The sequence below is a fragment of the Paroedura picta genome, chromosome 5, assembly GCF_049243985.1.
Source record: "Paroedura picta isolate Pp20150507F chromosome 5, Ppicta_v3.0, whole genome shotgun sequence".
NCBI classification, from domain to species: domain Eukaryota; kingdom Metazoa; phylum Chordata; class Lepidosauria; order Squamata; family Gekkonidae; genus Paroedura; species Paroedura picta.
This window is the reverse complement of record NC_135373.1, coordinates 91,431,002-91,448,758: the sequence shown is the minus strand read 5'-3', so window position 1 is coordinate 91,448,758 and position 17,757 is coordinate 91,431,002. Positions and strand designations below refer to the sequence as shown.

Here is a 17,757-nt window from a genome sequence, read left to right as displayed (position 1 = left end):
ATGCTACTTAACACCTGAAGGTGAAGTCATGAAGAAATGGAGGTAGTGACAGATTTTATTTTCCTGGGCTCCAAGATCACTGCAGATGGGGACTGCAGCAAAGAAATTAAAAGACGCTTGCTCCTGGGGAGGAAAGCTATGGCAAATCTAGACAGCATCCTAAAAAGCAGAAACATCACCCTGCCAACAAAAATGCGTCTAGTCAAGGCTATGGTCTTCCCAGTTGCAATGTATGGCTGTGAAAGTTGGACCATAAGGAAGGCCGAGCGTCAAAGAATTGAGGCTTTTGAACTCTGGTGCTGGAGAAGACTCTTGCGAGTCCCTTGGACTGCAAGGCGAACAAACCGGTCAGTCCTAGAGGAGATCAGCCCTGACTGCTCTTTAGAAGGCCAGATCCTGAAGATGAAACTCAAATACTTTGGCCACCTCATGAGAAGGAAGGACTCCCTGGAGAAGAGCCTAATGCTGGGAGCGGTTGAGGGCAAAAGAAGAAGGGGACGACAGAGAATGAGGTGGCTGGATGGAGTCACTGAAGCAGTCGGTGCAAACTTAAATGGACTTCGAAAAATGGTAGAGGACAGGAAGGCCTGGAAGATCATTGTCCATGGGGTCGCGATGGGTCGGACACGACTTCACACCTAACAACAACAACAAAGAGGAACAATGTATAAAGGGAATTTCATACTATAATCAATTTAGATTCAAGTGTGCGTAGCCATGTTCTGAAGTAGCACAACAGAAATAGAGTCCTATAGCAACTTTAAGACCAACAAAGATTTATTCAAGGCATGAACTTTCAAGTTCATGCACTCTTCCTCAGATTGAATGAACAATCATCATAACTGTGGAGATATAATGCAAAAGTTAATTGTGGCAAATTTCTAATCAGTCCTTTTGTGTTCAAAACAATGGCATACCCTGGACTCAACAAGGACATAGATTTCTTACCTCACTATGCATGCTAACCACATTCAACTCTTATATGCACATTCCTTACAATCCCTTCTTTTAATTTATTTTATTTGGGACAACTAGCTTCAAAGCTGGTTCATAAGAATGGGCTTTGAAAGGGTCCTCCCCGTCAGCTTTCCGTCAGCTTTACAGGCTGCTGGGAAGCGCTGAGGGCGAGGGGGGGGGGAGAGGGAGCACTTCCTAGAGGCCTGGCAAGCACACCTGGAGCCTCTGAGAGGCCCCGGGTGTGCTTTCCAGGCCTTTGGGAAGCGCCCTCTCCCCCCCCTCACTCCTGCGACCTCTCACCTTGGGCCCTGGACATGGAGCGGCGGATTCACAGATGTACCTGGCTCTAACAGCCAGGCATGTCTGTGAGGCAAGGGGTGAGGGAGGCCCTGGAGAGGCCGGACCATTCCTCCTCCAAGTCTGTTTCACAATTATTAAGAGGCACCAAATGGATAAGATGTGACTATAATGTGATGTTAGTAATATGTAATTTTGTATTTAACTCTCTGGTCTCAGGACAAGATACTTGCCAGCACAGCTTGTCACTTGCAGGAATGCTTCTATGCTTGGGTGGAGATGGATGGGGCCAGCAACAACTGGGAAAGTGTCTGCCATTAATTACTAATGTGGACAGTTTTATTTCTCCAGTGTTTTTGTGAACTATAACTGAACTCAAAAGGACTGATTAGCTGCAAAGAATTATCATCTGGCATCCTATGGCTTGATTTGGATATTATGACACAGTTTACTAATTTGCCACAATTTGCTTTTGCCTTATATCTCCACAGTTATGATGGTTGTTCATTTAGTCTGAGGAAGAGTGCATGGACTCAAAAGCTCATGCCTTGAATAAATCTTTGTTGGTCTTAAAGGTGCTACTGGATTCTATTTTTGTTATAATAATTTACATATGCTCTCTCATTTTACAGCCTACTTTGGGATATCGATAACAAAGAAGTTTTGACCTGACCTGTCTGTGCAATGCTATCCAACACTGCTGGTCTAACTAATAAGATGTAAAAGAACAAATATATTGCTTGTTAAAATCACATTAATAATGTTGGTCCAGCTCTGGATATTTCCAGATGATACAGACCTTTTTCACAGTGGCTTTTGTTTAAATGCATTGTCAGGTAGAAAATTCATTTATTTCTTGAATTATTTGAGGGGTTTGAACTTTTGATGCCTGAACTGCCTGTCTGGGCTAGGACTAGCAGGGACAATTTTATGATGATTCTTCATGGCTGAGAGAGGTATTCTGAAGGATTATTCCCCCTTGAGCTTTGGCTAAAGGAGTCTTGCAGGGTTCCATATTGTCTCTTATGCTACTTAACACCTGAAGGTGAAGTCATCTGGAGATTTGGAGTCAAGCTCAGGGCAGTCACTTTCTCCTTTCCATTGGATTTTGAAAAATCATAGAGATGCTGAATTAATTTTCTGGGGTTAGTGATGATCTGCTTGTGGGTGAACAAACTGGCTTTCAGTAACATATTGTTCCATATGGAAATGATCTCTGAAGTTCTCAGGCTCATGTGCTATCTTCCCTTGCATATGGGGCTCGTAAGGATAAAAATTTCATTTTATACTCTGGCTTGCAACCATATGAAAAAAAATTGTTTTCCCCACATATCTATTGTTGACCGGTAGCAGAGCTCTGAATAAAGAAGCAATAGTGATGTTTGTTGAAATTTGCCAAAAGCCCTAGCTGCCTTGGCAAGCTTGAGGTATACTTAAATATTGATTAAATATTTTCAGTGTATTTAAATATGGGTGTATTGAAGTCTGTTTAAACAGCAATTGAGTTTAGTAGATGGCAGCAATGTGATGCTTCAGATTTGTGCGGTCTTTTGAGCTAATTAGATTTGGGTAAAGGCTTTCCTGAGATAATCACCCTGGAAGCCTTCTCTGAAGGCGGGCTGCTGATAATGTGTAGCTGAAGGTCATGCCTTCAATACAGTGTATAGGGAAAAGCTCAAACCATAAGTTAATGGAGTGAATTATTGGAGTGGATTCATTTTGGCCTCCGAAACATTTAGCTGTAGTTTTAAGCACCTGTATAATAAATGGTATAATCTGGAAGTATGGAACTGCTGATTACCTGTGATGGCAAGTTAACAGAATATAGATCATTAGTGACACTTCATGTGGAACAGACTTTTCATGAGTTAGATTGCCTGTTTATATACATAGTGAAGTTTTCTAAAATATAAAAGGATCGAAATTAGGGATCTGTTGTTGTTGTTGTTATTATTATTATTAAAGTGCTAGGAAACTTGCAGGCTGGAATGTGTCCCTTATAGGTGCATTTCAACTATTCTTTAATACATAAACTACACATTAGAAAACAAACATGGTATTGAGATAAAAGTGAATTTAAAGATTGCTAGAAAGAGGATACTTCGACATTGGAATTCTGAAAGTCTGAAAAAGTGTTGATAATCATAGAATACTCTGTTATGTATTCAATACAACTAAACTATGGAGGAAGGCATGGGGGTTGATGCTGTTAATGAAATGAACATTTATTCCTCTAATAGTCTCCTCTAATAGTCCTCTAATAGTCTCAACTAATGTAGGTCTCTATGCACTGACGTTTCTGTTTACCTTTACCATGCATTTCCCTTGGGTATATTTTTTCTTCTACATGTCAGCTCACTTTCACTTTGCAGATGGGTTGGGCTTTTATTTTGCTTTGGAATGAATTTAGCTCCCTACAGGTCTCAGTCTTACTCCCCCTCCCCCCCTGGTCTTGGCTCCCAAGGTGAATGAAATTTACAATCAGAATCATTTCATCAAACCCTCCCCCCTTGGAAACCACTCCTTCACCAACAATATTGTGCCTCAGTCTCTGCTTATGGGTTATTATCAGGCAGGGTAAGGGGGGGGATTGCTTTTTGAAATTCTGAAAGGTGCTTTCACTTCCAGGTTACCATCTTGGTAGAAGGCTTTCCCACCTTCTCTTCTATGTTCCAGTACTGCTTAAGCATTTAAATTTCTTATAAGCCCCCCTCCAAATCTTGTCAGAATTTGGGATTCAGTGTTAGAATGATAGACAAGCCTTACATGTGGATCCCTTCTAGGCACACCCCTCTTCTTCCTCCCAGTATGTGCATTACACGGTGTGTGTGTGTGGGGGGGGGGTGAGAAATGCTGATTAAGTTTACAGTTTTTGCTTTTGAGAAGCCCGTTTTTAAAAAATTATTACCATTTTTTGAAACCTGATGGCTGTCTGGGAGGTTTAGCAGCTTTAGGACTCTCTCCTTATTATTTCAAAAGGAGCCTACTGCCTGAAACTAATCAATGAGTAGAGACCAATCAGTGGCACATCCAAAAGAAAACAAGACAATCTCGTTTTTCTTACTAGTATGTGGAGTAATACTTCTCTATTTAGAGGAGGAATAATTGGATAAAGAAGAAATGTGCAGAGTACACATTAAAGATTTTCACAGAGAGCAAATTGAAGGGGTACTGGCTTCAATTCAAGTAATAATCAAAATCAAGCTTTGCATGCAGAAATGGCCATAGTCTAGCTCCTGTCAGCCAGGACTCAAATTTGCATATGCTAAGGAAAATATACATGTTATGTATCATGTGAGGTATTGAATGTTAGGTGACTAATAGGTTAATTGTTGTGGGTAAGCTCTTGTGCATGGAAAAATTAGGTGGGAAGTTTCCCTATATAAGGACATGAGTGCGGGGCTTCAGTTGCCAGTATGCTGTTTGAATTGTTAATAAAGACTGTTCTACATGAGAGTGTCTTCCTTCATAAAACATAATAATACATGCACTTGAAAAGAACCTTTCCTGACCTCTTCATCAGCTTCAGTATGCTTATTCATCATACAACTACATCTCAGTGCCTGCCTCTTCCCTACAGATGTCAATTGAACTGTCACATTAATGTTTTTACAGCAAGTTCCTAAAATTGTAGATTTTACAACACAAGGATACCCCAAATTAACCCTGAATTGAACAAAAATGTTTCCAGTAGGACAGCTTTATAGATCTTGATATTTCTTCCTCTTATGCTCAATCTTTAATGGGCGTGGAAGAGAGAAAATTGACCCATAATATCCTTGTGATGTAGGTAGGGATACCTGCTAGCTGATTCTATGACAATGAAAAATACCTGCCTGTTCTGTATTAGTACGTTATAATGAACAATATAATACTAAGTAATTCTATTCAGAGTTCAATATGGCATACTCTCAAGTAAGTGTGCTAGACTGCATCCTTAGTAAGTGAAATGCTGTTGCCATGACCTTCTGTCTAAATCAAAGTAAGTTAAGTTTATTGTTCAACAAGTTAAGTACATTCCAAGAGGGTCATTGGGTTGGCGCTACCAGAATCAAACTTTCTCTGTCAAAAGTACATGAGATTTGGGTTTGTTAAAAAGCTTATATAGGTACCTATAACCCAAGCAGTTTAATTGTAGATATCATACTTGTTCTGCCATTGGGCTGAAGTGCATAGAGTCTGGTGGTGAAAATGGCTTTATGAAAGTCTACAAATATTTCTGTCTCCTGCTTTGTTCTGTGCAGATCATTTATCACTAATGCACGACAGACATGAACTTAGTTTATTGGGCTGCTAATTCCAGAGAGCTAGTAATGTTCATTTATTGGCAATTTAAAGACAAACATTTATTCCAGCAGGAGTTTTGGAGAAGCAGCAGTCGCTTCTTCATAGCCCCTAAGGTGTTATTGGATTTCCATTACATTGGCTTGCCCACATACATCCATCCCCTCCTTCACTCTTGCATGCAGAGTATAGTTGAAAGTTGTTTGACTTGAATCAAACACCAGTTTTCCAAGATGTCTGAATTTTGACTCCTGGGCCTTAATTCTTTATATGCACATTTGAAGGAGGGAGATTAGATGTAAAGTCTATCAGATAATAGAATAACTCTTCATTTTTTTCCACACAGCCTTATATAAAAACAGTCATATGAAATTTTCATGTCAGGTAGCAGTAGAATAAATGTATACAACAAAAAAAATAATCTCTTTTGAACTCCCAGATCTCTAGAAGAAAAAAGTTTGCTTCTAGCCTAATATGTCATTTTTAAAACCAGATATTGAATCAGACTTTAAAACACTGAGAGCTTCAGTAATATAATATCACAAACAAAATGATAGTAACTATGAAGAAGAAGCCACATAATATTTTTAAGAATTCTGGTTGAGGTCTACCCAGTAATTATGTGTCAGAAGTCCTGTCCCCCACCCCCTCCCCCCAGAAATCCTGGGATTTTATAAACTCTGACATGACATGTTCCTGGAGCATATTCAGTGCTCATCAGGTTGTAGATCTGGCTTTGATTTCTTTGGTTAATTTAAGAGTCATTTTTTGTTAAACCTGGGAAAGCCCCCCAGTACTGGAAGTCTTTCTTGTCTGTAAGTGCATTATTTTGATTCTTATTAGTATAGAAGCCGTCTACTTTGTAATTAAATACAATGACATTGTTTAAAATATTTCAAGTTTTCTGTAACTGGTCAGTTTTAAAAAACAATAGCTTCTGAATATGATCTTATATACTTTTGATTAAATTGCACAGCATTAAAAAAACAAATCACAAAGATAAGACATTTACAAGTTCCCCATTGCAGTATTTGTCCCCTATGATATTTATGAAAAGGGTAACATCTTAACACAGCCCGTGGCGCGGCGGGCGCCGAAGACTAAATAAACCCATAAGGGCTTAGGGGAAGGAGTTAGGGCGGGCTCTGTCCAGGATGAGGAAGGGTGCCGATTGGCCCCTTCCTCTGGACAGACTGCCCCTGCCGATTGGCCTCGCCAATTCTGCGCGGCTCACAGTTGCTCCCTTGCCAGCGGCCTGACGGGTCGGGAGGCGCAAAGCGCCACCGACATGACAGGCCGCCGGCCAGGGAGCCCTCGGCAGCCGCGCTGTGCGCGACTGCTGGAGGCTCCCTTGCCTAGCGCCCGGTGTATTTTGATTACAGCGGGCTTGATTACTAGTTTTTATATAAACTAATTAATAGTAGGGCTTATTTTGCTTAAGCTGTTTTCCAGTTATGAATTATAGAGCATATTTTGGTTTTCAGCAGGTATCAGTAAATAACCTGGCAACTACAAGCAAACTGTCTACCAGTTCCATATCAATATCATTACATTTCCTGGCAAATAGATGGGGAAGAAATGGAGATAGTGACAGATTTTATTTTCCTGGGCTCAAAGATCACTGCAGATGGGGACTGCAGCAAAGAAATTAAAAGACGCTTGCTCCTGGGGAGGAAAGCTATGGCAAATCTAGACAGCATCCTAAAAAGCAGAGACATCACCCTGCCAGCAAAAGTGTGTTTAGTCAAGGCTATGGTATTCCCAGTTGCAGTGTATGGCTGTGAAAGTTGGACCATAAAGAAGGCCGAGCATCAAAGAATTAAGGCTTTTGAACTCTGGTGCTGGAGAAGACTCTTGGGAGTCCCTTGGACTGCAAGGGGAACAAACCGGTCAGTCCTAGAGGAGATCAGCCCTGACTGCTCTTTAGAAGGCCAGATCCTGAAGATGAAACTCAAATACTTTGGCCACCTCATGAGAAGGAAGGACACCCTGGAGAAGAGCCTAATGCTGGGAGTGATCGAGGGCAAAAGAAGGGGACGACAGCGAATGAGGTGGCTGGATGCAGTCACTGAAGCAGTAGGTGCAAACTTAAATGGACTCCGGGGTATGGTAGAGGACAGGAAGGCCTGGAGGATCATTGTCCATGGGGTCGCAATGGGTCAGACACGACTTCGCACCTAACAACAATCATTACATTATCTTTCAGGAGGCATTATATGGTTACCAAAGGTTCTTGATGAATGTTCCAAAATATTTGGATCTGAGGGCAGGGCCAGAATATAGCTTACAAATCTGCTTGGGGAGAACAGTCTTTCCAGCATATATTGGTGTATGTAGCGCTCATTTGTTGTAAAATACTAAGGATAAGTGAGCTTTACAAAAAGTGTTCCTTAGATGAGATGAAATTAGATTTGGACAAATATATTTCATTTTTGTTTTTATGGACTCAAAGCTGAAGATTTGCATTTATCGAAACAAGTGTCTCTACTTGCATGCATATTAGTTTTCTATTTTATTATTATTACTATTATCATTATTATCATTATTATTATTTCAATTTATTTCCTGCCATTCCCTCTCGTGGCGGGTTACAGTGTCTTAAAACCCCATTAAAACTCCCATTAAAAGACATAAAACCATCACAACATGGCGGAGCAAAAATCCCCTTCCTACCCCCATTACTAAAAGGGGGGATGGGGGAGAAGGAAGTCAGTGATGTTAAGCCCAGGGGGGATTAGTCGATATACCGTGCTGACCCCAACCTCGACTATAGACCTGGCAGAAGAGCTTCGTTTTGCAGGTCCTCCGGAATCCTAAAAGATCCCGCAGGGTCCGCAGCTCTCCCAGGAGCTCATTCCACCAGGTGGGGGTCAGGACCGAAAAGGCCCTGGCCCTGGTCGAGGCTAGGCGCGCTTCCTTGGGGCCGGGAATGACCAGGAGGTTCTCACCCGCAGAGCTCAGAGCCCTGCAGGGTTCATAGGGCAATAGGTGATCCCTCAGGTATGTGGGTCCCAGCCCGCGTAAAGCTTTAAAGGTTAAGACCAGAACCTTGAACCGGATCTGGGCAACAATTGGTAACCAATGCAGCTGCCTCAGTGCAGGCTGGATATGGGCCCTCCAAGGTGTGCCAGTGAGGACCCTAGCAGCTGCATTTTGCACCAGCTGAAGTTTCCAGATCAAGGACAAGGTTAGGCCCACATAGAGCGAGTTACAGAAATCTATTTTGAAGGTGACCGTTGCATGGATCACAGTGGCCAGGTGTTTGGGGGACAGGTTGGGCGCTAGTAGTCGGGCTTGGTGTAGATGGAAAAATGCCTGGCCGGCTACCTCCTTGACCTGAGCCTCTATAATCAGGGAGGCAACAATGGTCATGCCCAAGTTCCTGGCCTGAGACTCAATGGTAAGTTGTGCCCCTGCCAGGGTGGGTAAGTGCGCTTCCTGATCCCACCCCCTACTTTCCAGCCACAGGACCTTTGTCTTGGAGGGGTTGAGTTTCAGGTGACTCTGCTCAAACCATTCTGTCACCGCTTCCAAACATCTGGCAAATGGTTCCGGGGGAGAGTCCAGGTGGCCATCCATAAGGAGATGATCTTTATACTTGTACCGTCCATTTTGGTATGATCTTTATACTTGTAAACATAGACTAGGCTCAAGTGCTTCAGAAGAGGAACAAAAACATGAAGTAGGCAATAATATTTGAGATTTGGGTCTGTAGTGGAGTTGTAATTTCCTCATGCTTTAATGGGTTCAAACCAATTACATTTTGTAGCGAGTCAAGAACAGCTAAAACAATAGTCTAAAACCTCATTATCAGCCTTCCTCAAAATTCCGAAAGTTCTGTGTTTTTCCCAAAGAACTGCTCCATCATGTTGCCATGAAGGCACTTTAAATTCCGAATCCATTTAATCATGATGCCCACATTTTTCAAGCCTGCATGAATCCATGTTTTTTGTGTTGTAAGCTGTGGCTATGTGCATAATAAATGATTAAATGGTGATGTTGGGGTGATCTGGTATAAAAACTCTTGAGGATCCATGTGGTGCTCTGTGGTTTTGCCATGAAGTCAGCATGATTTTTGTGTTCCACACTGTGGCCATTGACATTATAGATGACCTGATGTTGAGTTTGGGATAATCTAGTGAAAAAATCATGAGGATCCAGGTGGACCCATGTATTTCAACTATGTTTTTGCACTAGTAATACTGTTTTGTCATTTCATTTCTATCTATGTTCCATGGATGAACTTTTACTAATACTTTGAGATTGCTTAGTCTGTTCTCTTGATTGCAGGGCAAAACTACCAATGTCATAACACACTTCGATCTTGTCTTAACCCAAGAATATTAGGTCATGTCTGTTGTCTCTGTTCCCCTAGGTTTCTGATATGCACACTAAATCTATTCCCTAATTACCATATGCCATAACACTTCCAAATTCCTAGCTTCAGAAACCCTATACAAACATGGTGTGTTTGTGTTTGAGTCTTCATTGTTTCATAGTTTGTGAGTTTGAGGATGTATTGGTACAAACAGGATGCCTCTCAGCATGTGTTGGATTCTCCCAGAAGCTAGTTTCTTCTATACGTTTCTTTAAATTTAGTTGGGCCATTAACAGATTACTCTGTATGTGTCTGTATGTGAGAGAGAGGGGAGTGTAGCAGTAGTAGAAACAAGTGCTGAGTATAGCATCCTTTCATCTAAAACATTATTTTGTCTTCCTGGAGCATCAGTGCTAATTGTTTTGTGGTTGATTGATCCTACAACAAATTCTTATTTTTAGCATGTAATAAATTGTATTGGATCCAGCCACATTTTTCACAGAATCTTACTTAGGTAAAAGGTAAAGGTATCCCCTGTGCAAGCACTGAATCATGTCTGACCCTTGGGGTGACGCCCTCTAGCGTTTTCTTGGCAGACTCAATACGGGGTGGTTTGCCAGTGCCTTCCCCAGTCATTACCGTTTACCCCCCAGCAAGCTGGGTACTCATTTTACCGACCTCGGAAGGATGGAAGGCTGAGTCAACCTTGAGCCGGCTGCTGGGATTGAACTCCCAGCCTCATGGGCAAAGCTTTCAGACAGCTGCCTTACCACTCTGTGCCACAAGAGGCTCTTGAATCTTACTTACTCCCTCTCAAATGCCCTTTGTGTATGCCTTTCCTCCATGAAACTTCCATGATTCATAGCACAGCATTTTTAGTGGTCAAGAAGGATAGTCTCCTATTTTTGCCATCAAAAAAATCTAACTGATCCATATCTGTTCATTCTCCCTTGACATTCAGGAGGACGCCTCGGTGGGTGTTTCCCGCCACTTTAACTGGGAGGCGTCCTCCTGACTTCAAGGAGAAGGACCATTCACGGTAAGTGATTCAATGGTCGTTTCTGAAAATCTGAAAATTGTACTAGTTTGGTTAGAATTAATGCTATTGCAACAATTATTAGTTAATTACAGTGTGTTTGGTAGAGTAACAACATGTGGGGCTTGTAACTATGATATTTCTTCATGGATAATGTTGTGGTTCTGTTGTGTTATTCCACTCAGCAGCTTGTATGCTGAATAAATGTGCTCAGTACACAAACGTGTGAAGACTCAATTATGCTATCTCCAATGATGACATGGGTTTATACCCTATGTTTTTCAAGATTAGAAGGTGCTTCTATCACCTGAAGAGATGGGAAGCTATTTTTGCTGATTCTCCATTCCTACTGCAGAATCCTTCTTTCTTCCATGCGGTTCCCAGGTGCCCATTAATCCCTAAGGGCAGGATATTGGAGAACCCTGCAGGCTGCAGTGGGAACAGAAGGATCAAACTTTAGAAAGCATGACATCAGTGCATAAACCTTTGACAGAATGAAAGTGAAAGTAATAAGTTAACTATTAGGAGTGGTAGAGGACTCTCCTAAACTTCAATATTTTCGTTTACCACTTTTAGTAATGTTAATTCTAGGAATTGTGGCATAGAAGCCTTTTGGAATATATTGAGCCTTGTCATTCTAATTTTTTTTCTTTTTTGCAGACTGTATTCCCCTTCCATCTGGAACGAAGGAACCAACTATGGGATCGTATTCAAGATAATGTTCCTGGAAAATATATCCAATGGCTTTTTTTGTGTGATTTATAATCTGCTCTTTTGATGGTTTCCATATCTAAAGGATTTGTTTTCCTTGTGGAAAAATTTAAAATAAAAAATTGTTCCTTGTTGGAAACTTTTTCCTCCTTTTGAACTCTGTTCATCATGGGAGACATGGCCAACAACTCGGTAGCATACAGTGGTGTAAAATACTCTATGAAAGATACTAATCATGGAGACTTTGGGATCACACTTGAAGAGCTTCGTAACCTTATGGAATTGCGTGCTTCAGATGCTTTGCATAAAATACAAGAATGCTATGGGGATGTGTATGGAATCTGTGCAAGATTGAAAACTTCTCCAAATGAAGGTAAGAAACAGCTCTGCTGGGAGCATCTGTGAAGGTAGATACTGTAAGCTTCTCAGTTTGTAGGCAGAGTGGTTCTGACTCTAGAAGTGTAATAGGAAATTGGTAAACAATATTTAATCAGTATATTGATTACTAATCTAATTCTAAATAAAATTATAAATGGTAAAATGATTGCTGAAACAGTCATTTTCTATTGAGGTCTTTTGTGGGGGTGGGGCTGAAAATCAGCACTGGTGAAATAATTGTTATTGAATTCGAAGTTTAACATTCTAATTGTTTTCATAATTTCTTGGTATATAGTAGAGTTAAAAGCAAAAGGTTTTTTGATTTAAAGCTTGTGTACTTTGCTTATAGAAGATATGGTGTTAAATGCCTTTCAAGTGCAAGACAACTTTAAGAGTGCTGTCCATTTAAGTTACTGTATTAAATACTTTAAAATTGTGACTGTTCTACCTAAAAATGTAACACGATACATTTTTAGAATGAAGTCTACAAGCTGTTGACTTCTAAATTTTTCTTTCAACCTTGAATGTAAATCATAACTAGAGCAAAGGTTAAACATTGTGAATTTGCAGCAATCAAATCTTCCTAAAATGTGTCTTCAAGTGTATTTATTAGATATTTCTGTTAGAAATAAACATAGGGGTATGATTGTTTCGTAGAGAACTGTAACAAGACCCAGCCAGTTATGCAACACTAGTAATGAACATGAAACCATCAGGGTGCTTTTCAGTTAAACTTTTGTTTACAAATATACTTATCTTTAAAAAGAGACTGCTACCTAAAGAATTCTTAAAATTAATTTGTTGTTGCTAGACCCTAAAACCCTTCCATATAATTGATATGGATTTGGGCAAAACAGGAGATCTTCAGTGAAGACCGCCAGAGTTTTGCATTGAATTAGTGAAAAATACAGTTCCCAGTCATATTATTTTATGCTTAAGCTTGTATTTTATAAACTACTGGGTAGACACACAATTTATAGGCCAAAAAATCTTATTTTGAAGGTGATACCAACAACTGTATGTACTTAAGTTTCTAGCACTGGTAATATTATGAGAAATTAATGTGATTATCTGATTTATTTTTTCTTAATTTGTGAAGTGTGGAATGTTTTGGTGAAGTGGAAGGACCAGATGTAATTCTGAATACTGAATTTTAATTTAGAAGCTCATATGGGGAAATCTTATATACTGCATGTTTATACAGAATGTTAGAAGTAGTGTAGTGGATTTTAGATTTATGGAAGTGAGAGATGTGTTTCAGGTTAGTTTTTCCTGGACTAGAGTAGCTGCCTCCAATGAGATCATTGCTGTGATATTTGTCAGGAGGAAAAAAAATGTTATGCATACAAAGCTTTGCATACTGGCATATGTGAGGAACCACTAGGCTACAATACTTGGGCAATTGTTGAACTTTCCTCTTTGGTAGGCTATAAAATAATTTCCTAATAGCTGAATAACATGTACTTTTCATCAAGTTTGTAGTAGGAAAAAGCAAATGTTGGTTATTTTGGTGTGTATGCTTGTGAGGTTATGAGCTCCTTTGAGACATACATAATGTGATAAATATCTAATTAAGGTTAGCAAGGAGAAGCCAGACATGATGTAGTGTTTAGAATATCATATTAGGACCTGTGACAACTGTGTTCAGATCCCTGCTCTGCCATGGAGGTTTGCTTGGTAACCTTGGGCACATCATAATTTCTCAGCCTAACCTTCCTCACAGGGTGATGACTATGAAGATAAAGTGGAGGATAGGAGAATGATGTGAAACTGCTTTGAAGCTCAAATAAAGAGAAAAATAGGATACATATAATTAAAAGTATGGAGTCCCTTTTCCCATGCAATTTTCAGAGCTTCCTTATTAAATCCCCTGTTTCAATTACCTTGGGGATGGGACCGAGGCAGAAACTTTAAGGTTTCTCTTTTGATGAAAGTTCCTTGTCACTATTAGTCTGAGTTGTCCAAACTGAAGGACATTGATTCTATTCGCTTCACACTATGGGGTAATTATAACAGTAAGGTCAAAATAGATGTAAAGAGCTGCAAAATTTTCATTGGTCAAGGTTTCCCAAAGGGTAGCTCCTAACATCTCATGTTGATAAATGTAGATGGAATGGAAGCCTCATTGTAGTACTCTTCCTGGGAGATCAAATGATACCATACATGGGAAGGATATGTGCAAAGGAAGGCTTGTTACAACTGACACTATAGATTTGGCAGAAGCAAAATCTGCCAAGTCTCACATTTAGAAATAATTGAGCAACCCTGCAAGGAATTTTTCTACCATTAGGTCACCATTATAAAACTGCCTCCTTAGATGAAAGATTTAGCGCTTGCCCAGGTACTGCTAGATGGTGGTACATGAAAACAGATACCAGCCTGCTGGATTTTTTGTCCATTCTCATCCAGTTTGAGTTGAACTGGCACTTTGTACTTCTGAGTTAGGTAGACACGATGAGGCAATTTTCCTCATTCTTTATAATCAGAAATGTACCCACAGCCAGTATGTTGATCCCATGTTCACTTTATTTTCAGTTTCTTTATTTGTAAAATGACAATCCCTTAAAATAAGTGAACCTTTTTGCCATATTTAATACCAGGATAAGTTTAATGATAGGTATGCTGTCATGCTAAAATTCAGTTATTTATTGAGGAAACTCAAACTCTCCAGAATTATCCAAACATGCAGACTTTTGTCTAATCTTCATACTTGTGGTTGCAATTTCAGATTTTTCTAAAGAGCTAGAATTATTTAAAGCAAATACTGGGATGGAAAATGGAATCAAGTAGATGTTTATATAAAAAATACGTTGGCTTATTTTGGAAATTGAATTCTAGACTTTGTAATATATTGCTGAAAAAATCAGGAAACAAGGCACTCAAAAATGAGTAGCACTATGGTTAGCAGAAGTCTGCATGTAGTTCGTAGAGCCATCCTCTGCTGCGCTAGAAAAAAGTTCCTCTTAACATTGTACGAGTCCCTAAATATATGCAGTACATTAATTGTTCTACTTGTATTTAGTTGTATCATGCATATATAAGATTTTCCTCAAACTACAAGTGTTCATGTTTTTACTGAGAGATGGTGTAGACATCACTAAACTACTCTAAATAAATTTCTTTTCCTAATATTTAGGCTTAAGTGGAAACCCAGCAGATATAGAAAGGAGAGCAGCTGTGTTTGGGAAGAACTTTATACCTCCTAAAAAGCCAAAAACATTTCTTCAGTTAGTATGGGAAGCATTACAAGATGTTACATTAATTATATTAGAAATTGCAGCCATAGTATCATTGGGCCTTTCTTTTTACCAACCTCCAGGAGGAAATGAAGCATGTAAGTAAATCATCAAGAAATCATTTACTTTCATTCATATGTATACTGAAACATATTTCAAAATTTTGCACTAGATTGTATTAGGAAGCTATAGTATTGTTTGGGTTTGTAGAATATGGTGCAGGCACAAACTTTTATTCCATACAAAGAAATTCTATTAAATGCTTTTAAACCTCAATCTTATGTACTCACAATTGTTTCAATTTCTTGTACTTGAATTCTAGAAAGCAAACTAGTTATTTGATGTTTTCTGTTTGAGTTTTCTGCAATGCTGATAGAATTATTTTCAGTATCTAAATTCCTATAATTGCAGGTTGTAACATTTTTCATTAGTGCTTTTTGTTTTACAACTGTATGCAAATCCCATTTCTGTAGGCCCTTCTGTTTTCTGCATCTATGTTAACTTGTGGGATTTTTCCTTATTTGAGAATTCAGAATCATTATAAGTGAAAAATGCAACAAAATATTGCTATTTTCAGAGATTGGCTGCTGAGATGGACTTGTCACTTTTGTGGTCATCCTCAGTGCTATTGAGAACAAGTCCTTTTTTCTGGATTTACTGCCTGCCCCTCTTCCTGCTGGAGATGCTATGCAGTGTTTTTGCCAGTCATATCTGTACATAAAGATGTCAGTTTCCACTTTTCCAGGGGTTTTAATTTCCTAACACTTTCTGCAGACCTGGGTTAGTGCATCATGCATAACTAAGAGTTAGATACATGGTTCAACAGTGGTCATGTACACTCTTCCTACCTTCAGTATAAAGAAAAAAATGATCCCACCACTGCTTAAATACAGAATGTGGTGTTCATTTCTCCCCTATTAGATGAGCAGAATAAAAAACAGCTGGGGCAAGGCTCACTCACCTCTAATTATATCTGCTTCTGACAGCAGAAAGCAAACACTGTGGTAAAACAACTAAATTACCTGCAAAATTTAACAATTGGCCCCAACCAGAACTGTGCTAGTTCTGTTAGGGCCTGGGTGTGCTCTGGGAGCTCATTCTACCAGGTAGAGTCCAGGACAGAAAATGCACTAGTCCTGGTTGAGGCCAGATGTACTTCCAAGTGTTCGGTATTCAAAAAATGGAAAGTTTTTCAGGGGCTATAGGTAGAAAGGTGGTCTCTCACATATGCAAGGCCCAGTCCACGAATGGCCTTATGGATATGTACGAGAATCTTAAATTGATCCAGAATTCAACTGGAAGCCAGTGCTGCTGCCAAATCATCAGCTGAATATGGATCTTCCAGGACAGTGGTCCCCAACCTTTTTATCACCGGGGACCGTCAGTGCTTGACAATTTTACTGAGGTCCGGTGGGGGGGGGTAGTCTTTTTGCCGAGGGACATCGCCACCGCCTCCTGAGCCCCTGCTCCACTTGCTTTCCCACCGGCGTACCTAACTTCCCACTGCCAACAGCAGCTTGGGGGAGCCCCAGCCATGGCGGCCGCCGGAAAGCACCAAAGGTGAGCTGGAGGCAGAGTGGCAGGGCAGCCTCCAAGGCAGCAGCCGGTGAGGAGGACTAGGAGGAGCCACGGCCCGGTATTGACTGATCCATGGCCCGGTACCGGTTCCCTGACCGGGGGTTGAGGACCACTGCTCCAGGATATTCCTGTGAGGACTTTGGCAGTTGTGTTCTGGATCAGTTGCAATTTCCAGAGCAAGGATAAGGGCAGGCCTGCATAGAGCAAGTCACAGAAGTCCAATTTAGAGGTGACTGTCACATGGGTAACTGTGGGTAAGTGTTCTGGGGCCATGTAGGACACTAGAAGAAGAAGAGTTGGTTCTTATATGCCGCTTTTCCCTACCCGAAGGAGGCTCAAAGCGGCTTACAGTCGCCTTCCCATTCCTCTCCCCACAACAGACACCCTGTGGGGTGGGTGAGGCTGAGAGAGCGCTGATATCACTGCCCGGTCAGAACAGCTTTATCAGTGCCATGGCGAGCCCAAGGTCCCCCAGCTGGCTACATGTGGGGGAGCGCAGAATCGAACCCGGCATGCCAGATTAGAAGTCCGCACTCCTTACCACTACACCAAACTGGCTCTCAGTTAGGGCTACTACCAGTTAGGAACACAGTTAGGGCTACTAGTAGATTGGCTTGGTAGAGATGGTAAAACACCAGCCTTGCTACTTTTGTGAATTACACCTTCATAGAGAGGGAGGCATCAAAAATCGCACCCAAATTTCTGGCTGAGTGTGTGACCAATAGCTGCACCCCATCCAGATAGGGCAAGTGCACTTCCTCACCAGGTCCCTCTTTATCCAACAACAGTACCTCCAATCTTTGAAGGGGTGAGTTTCAGGGAACTCTACTTGATCAACCTGTTACTACTTCCAGGCACCTGGCAATATTGTCTGGGGATGATTCCAGGCAGCGATCTATCAGGAGGCAGAGCTGGGTGTCATCTGCATTTTGATGGCACCCAAGCCAAGAACTCCAGACCGG

At 40.7% G+C, this 17,757-nt stretch overlaps 1 protein-coding gene across 11 annotated transcripts in view; it reads left to right on the top strand.

The window, feature by feature from the left end:
- ATP2B1 (ATPase plasma membrane Ca2+ transporting 1) overlaps positions 1–17,757 on the top strand; it is an 89,418-nt gene that overhangs the window by 29,851 nt on the left and 41,810 nt on the right. For all 11 annotated transcript variants that reach the window (XM_077339015.1, XM_077339020.1, XM_077339011.1 and 8 more), the window contains 2 exons: positions 11,553–11,976; positions 15,118–15,315. In XM_077339015.1, coding sequence (XP_077195130.1) covers positions 11,772–11,976; positions 15,118–15,315 — 403 coding nt within the window. In that variant the 5' untranslated portion in view covers positions 11,553–11,771. The remainder of the gene's footprint in view (positions 1–11,552; positions 11,977–15,117; positions 15,316–17,757) is intronic.